Here is a 5,774-nt window from a genome sequence, read left to right as displayed (position 1 = left end):
AGGAAAAATTGAAAAAGAGCTAAAGTTCACGGACAAGCCAGGGGTCATAGGTTCATCCGCAGGTGTTCGGGTCGCTTCGAGTTCAAAGGGTAGGCCTGCTTCTTGTAGTGCACCGTGTGGATGCCTGCAGGGTGCCTGATGGGGAGGGGAGCCGACGTCTCAATGGTGCAGCTGCTGCTCGTGTCCATTTGCTCCACCAAGGACACCTCCATGGACTGGTCTATGGAGCTGCCGGGGGCCAGGAGGGTCAGGCTGTCTGTCAGCGAGGGGCCCTGAGGCCAGCAGTCCCCTCCTGCAAACTTCAGTGGACTGAAACAGAAGACAGGAGACACCTCAGTCATCATTCTTGTCTACAGCCGTCTCAATAGGAGGCGGGAGTCATTTCCCAACACAAACGGTGCACGTAACGTTCCAGGAGGCGAACGTGTTGGTGAACGCAGACTGTTTAAACGATCGCTGAAGAAAATGAAACTACAGTAGTTATGAAGTCATAACAGCAGCTGTCAATCAATTTTGTGGAGGGAGAACGAGCTCGAGGTCCAGTGTCAGTTTGCAGAAAGACGTTATTTCCAGTTGAACGGCTCATCGATAAACAGCGTTTGGACATTTTAACACCAGCCGACGTCCGGCAGCGCCTGAGCTGCACTCAATTATTCATTAATCATTGCACAGACGTGCACGGAGGAGCCTGTCTGCTGAAAAGGGTGTCGCTTCCTTCGTGATAAATCTGTGGACAAACGGGGACGGAGTGGAGACTCTGCTGGGAAGAACCCCGCGCGGTGACGTATGCTGCAGTGGGAGGGGCTTCCCAGGAGAGCCGTGTCTGTCGTGCGCTATGCGTGCACAAACTCACGTCCCGCAACCACGAGTCGACTGCTCAGCTTCAGGTGGGAGTACGCAGGGCGCTTAAGAAGCCGAGGAGGCGGCGACCATAACGTTTGGTTACAGGTCGACTGAGACGTAAAATTAATTTAAAAATTTTAAAGTGATTTTTTTTTTAAATCCGCAAGACTTTCCCTGTATTCATGAAAAATGTGTATACTTTACAAACTTGACAAGTATGACAATAAAATGAGGTACATTCAGGTTGAACTAAAACTGGACGGATGTTATTTATTGTTTATGTCGGTGTGTGTAGGCGGCTACATCACCGCCCGCCGCTCGTTACCGACTCGTCTACTGCGAAACATAAAGCTGCCAAAACAAAACGTTATTTTCTCCCATCTGCCTTTAAGGCTCTTACCAGAGACAGAACTGATTTAAAAGCATGACAGTGTTTTTATTTAAAAAAAGCTGATTGATTTATTTTAATTTACCAGCAACAGAACTTGTGCTCCAGAAAAAAAGGCTCAAAACAGAAAATTATCTCAGGACTTTCACATTTTTGTCCTCTTGACTGTCTCACTAATAACTCGTATATAAAACACTACAAAACTTTACAAACTGTGTTAGAATTTGATAAATGTTGGAGAAAAGTTATGATAAATAAAAACAAGGCTAAAAATTACTCCAGAAATATAAAAATAAAAGTCTTCTATTCCTTTAGAGTCAAACAAAAGTTTGGTATATCTGTAGAACTATCAGTTCTTTATCTAATTATTCACGAGTAATACAGATGGACTAAATATTCACGTGTGGAGTTTCATTATAAAGTTAAACTTTAAGACCCACTGGTCTGACTTTACTCAGTACAGGTCACTGCTAAGAGTCAATCTGTCATAAAACGTATCTTTGACAATCAGGATTCATAAAAGCACGTTTTGTATTTGAACTTAAGTTCAGTCTCTTCGGCAGACGAGCTGCTCCACTTCAGTTTTACTGAATAAATTTGTTTCATGTTCTGCTTCAAGTTTTCATTCAACACGGACGACCTGAAGACCCAACATAAAATATTAATTTATTTGCAATAACTTTTTTAATCAAAGTCTTTTTTATTGATTTTTTCTTTTCAGAACACACAAACAAAAAAATACAAAACCCCCTCCCTGAACGATTCGGCCACACAGATAACACCACGACAGACAGGCATCGACATACTCTCAATAAATGTCTGCCAAGTGTCCCCAAATCTCTCAACGGATCCTTTTAGAGTACAGCAGTCCCTCGTTTATCGCAGGGATCTGTACCCTGAAGCTCCGCGGTAAGTGAAAAACTGCGAAGTAGGAACAGCAGTACAAGTAGTAGTTTATTTTTAAACCCTTCCCACGCTCTTGCAATATTCTAAACAATGTCTCTAAACTCTAAATGCTGTAAAACGGCACAGAATGTCATGATTCCAGTTCTCTTCCTCCAGCTGCTCTCTGCCAGCGCCTCTCTAGGCCACGCCCACTTCTCTGCTGCAGAGCGCAGATATGACACTGCAGGAGGAGGGAGCTTCTCCTGCAGCTTGGGCTGCACACTGGTGCTAAATAAAGTTACAATTATTTATTTTAAATAAAAATTGCATGACGATCGTGCGGCTCATCCATCAATCAGCCAAGTGTGTGTCATGTCCAATCTTACTTTAAAAAAAAAAAAACGCGATAGAGCGAGTCTGTGAAAAACGAACCGCAAAAGTAGTGAGGGACTACTGGATATCTGATCTTTCCAAATGAATATTACACATAACTTCTCTTATCCAGTGGTCATATACCAGAGGATGCAGATCCTTCCATCTGTGTAAATTATGTCTCCTGACTAGAAGAGAGCCTAAAGCAATCATAATCCTCTCGCACTTGCTGAAGGACGCATCCACAGGGGCCACCCCAAACAATGAAAAGAATGGCGACAGCCGGGTACACAGTTTTTCCACATATCCTAGAAAATGTATCAAAAATAGATTGCCAATACCAATAGGTCTGCAGCTTTGGACAAGCCCAGCTGTGTGTAAGAGCGTAGCTGGAGTTTGTTTACAGCGTTTACATGCAGGATCCAGGTCTGTCTTGATCTTGGGCAGCTCGTCTTTGGACCAATGCAGACGGTGCACCACCTTGAATTGAATTACAGCACGTCTCAACAGACCGAGGATGAATAAATGTTCTGAGTGATCTTATTTGTAATCATTTTACACAAACTGCCTGAGCATTTTTTGGAATCAGATCTTTTACCTCTTCAAGAAAAACAAGCTGATCTATCTGATCATCAGAAGCTCAGCTGGTACATTACAGGATGTCTGAGTGACTGGTTCTATTTAAAAATAAATCCCCAGTGATTAAATGGGTCCATATAACACCCCACTCAGGGACAGTATAACCCATATAACTCCATCCGTTGTTTTTACAGAACAGGAAAGAGAAATAGATCTCCAACCACACTTTCTACATACAACACACTGGTTTTGATCTGAATCCCCAGTAAAGAGCAGAACAATAAAAACAGGAGGGTCATAGTTTCCTCTTGGTGACGGCAGTTAAGAGTTCTTGTGTTCAGCTGTAAGTGGAGGGAGGATCTCTGATTCCTTCACTTCAGTTTGATCAACAAATCTCTGTTTCGCTCACTCAAACTAAAAGCAAACAGCTGTCGCACCGCTGGAACAAAAGCACCGACCCGCCTGACAAGCTCATGTGGGTCAGCAGCGAGGGGAGACTAGTTCTGGTAATGACCCATGTGGTTCAGCAAACGTCAGGACAAAACAAACAGCAGTTACCTGACGGGTGTTCTGGGGCTTCCAGGGAACTTGCGTGGAGAGCGGACCTTTGGCTCGAAGGACAGTTTCTCTTTAAGGTTTTCCAGCACAGACGGGGCCACATACGTGAAGCCCTGGGACACAGAAGGACGAAAACAGAAAAGATCTAACTCCACCTCTTCAAAGAGCTTTTATTTTATTTATTTTTTAAAACAAGCCACAGCTGATGAGGAGCAATGAAACGCTGAGTGAACTTTCTCATGCAATGTGGTGGAAAAGTGAAAAACTTCCAGGAAAATGAGCTGAATAAAACACGTGGGAACCAGTAAGACATTGTTGAAAAAGAGATGGGGACGACATGACACCCAGGATTTTTTTTCCTTCTGTTTACACAACAAACGCAATTGGCAGAAGTGATTCAAGAGGACAGAAATCACGTTTATTTTAAGCAACATCACATTTTAAACTCTTAATTCTGCACTGAAACGACAAACATTTCCATAAGTTGCTGTTTTACTTTCGGCTACTCCCTTCAGGGTTCACCACAGTGAGTGAACTCGCATGAAAGACTTGGGAATCGTTTTACAACAGCTGCCCCTTCGGACGTAACCTGGACTTGAACCTGTGGCCTCAGGATTCCAGGACTGCAGCACTGACCACTGAGCTACAGCAGCCCCCAAACACTTTCATCAGGTAAAGACACTGCCTGGCCAAAGAAAAGTTGCCACCAAAAACAAAGGTCACACACAAACATTTTGTTGGACCTCCTTCAGCTTTGGTTGCAGCGTGCAGTCGCTGCGACATTGTTCCGATAAGCTTCTACAATGTCACAAGATCTATTTCCATCCAGTGTTGCATTAATGTTTCACCAAGATCTTTCATTGATGACGGCAGATTGTGACCACTGTGCAAAGCCTTCTCCAACACATCCCAAAGATTCAGGTCTGGACTCTGTGGGGGCCAATCCATGTGTGAAAATGATGTCTCATGATCCCAGAACCACTCTTTCACAATTCCAGCCCGATGAATCCTGGCAGTCATCTTGGAATATGCCCGTGCCATCAGGGAAGAAAAAATCCATTGATGGAACAACCTGGTCATTCAGTATATTCAGGTCGGCTGACCTCGTTCTTTGAGCACAAACTGTTGCTGAACCTTGACCTGACCAACTGCAGCAACCCCAGATCATAGACTGCCCCCACAGGCTTGTACAGTCGGCACTAGGCATGATGGGTGCATCACTTCACCTGCCTCTCCTCTTACCCTGATGCACCCATCACTCTGGAACAGGGTCAATCTGGACTCAGACCACATGACCTTCTTCCATTGCTCCAGAGTCCGATCTTTATGCTCCCTAGCAAATTGAAGCCTTTTTTTCCCAGTCAGCTTCACTGATTAGTGGTTTTAAGGCTTCACAGCTGTTCAGTCCCAGTCCCTTGAGTTCCTTCACACTGTGCGTGTGGAAATGTTCTTACTTTCACTATTAAACAGCCCTGAGTGCTACTGTTGTTTTTCTTCCATTTGATTTCATCAAACGTTTAAGTGATCGCCGATCACGATCATTCAGGATTTTTTTCCGGCCACATTTCCTCCTCGAAGACGATGGGTCCCCACTATCCTTCCAGTTTTTAATAATGCGTTGGACAGTTCTTAACCCAGTTTTAGTAGTTTCTACAATCTCCTTAGATGTTTTCTCTGCTTGATGCCGATGATTTGACCCTTCTCAAACAGACTGACATCTTTTCCACGACCACGTCATGTGTCTTTAGACATGGTAGTTCAAGAAATAAGAAGCAGCTCATTGCACCAGTTGGGGTTAAATAACTTGTTGCAGCTGAAAGATGATCACTCATGCAGTAATGATCCAACAGGAGGCTCGTACCTGTTTGTTTAGTTAAATCCAGGTGGAGACTTTTCTTTTGGCCAGGCAGTGTAATTAAATTACTTGTTGAACTCTATTTTCTTTCCCTAACCTTTTCTAACATCAAATTAATCTAAAGCTCAAGATAATGCTAACAGAATCATTGTTAAAGACTAAAAGAATACACATTTTACATGGCCAAGTTGTGATCACCTTTATAAGAGATTACTAATTATGAGTTATTGTCAGAGTTTGTCAGATAACTCCACTTCAGAAAACAGGAGCATCGTGTGACTCCAGCTGTAACAC

At 43.6% G+C, this 5,774-nt stretch overlaps 1 protein-coding gene across 1 annotated transcript in view; it reads right to left on the bottom strand.

Annotated features, from left to right (window-relative positions):
* Window positions 1-12: 12 nt before the first annotated feature.
* The window catches only part of rps6kb1a (ribosomal protein S6 kinase b, polypeptide 1a), a gene marked incomplete in the record, with an annotated part of 23,901 nt that continues 18,139 nt past the window's right edge, over window positions 13-5,774 (bottom strand). Inside the window, 2 exon segments of the mRNA XM_037687603.1 lie at window positions 13-309; window positions 3,626-3,738. Of these exon segments, the coding sequence (XP_037543531.1) occupies window positions 45-309; window positions 3,626-3,738 (378 nt within the window).

Source organism: Nematolebias whitei, chromosome 14, assembly GCF_014905685.2.
Source record: "Nematolebias whitei isolate Nwh7 chromosome 14, NemWhi1, whole genome shotgun sequence".
Taxonomy (NCBI): Eukaryota; Metazoa; Chordata; class Actinopteri; order Cyprinodontiformes; family Rivulidae; genus Nematolebias; species Nematolebias whitei.
Note: the sequence above shows the minus strand (reverse complement) of the source record. Positions and strands in the feature narration are given on the sequence as shown.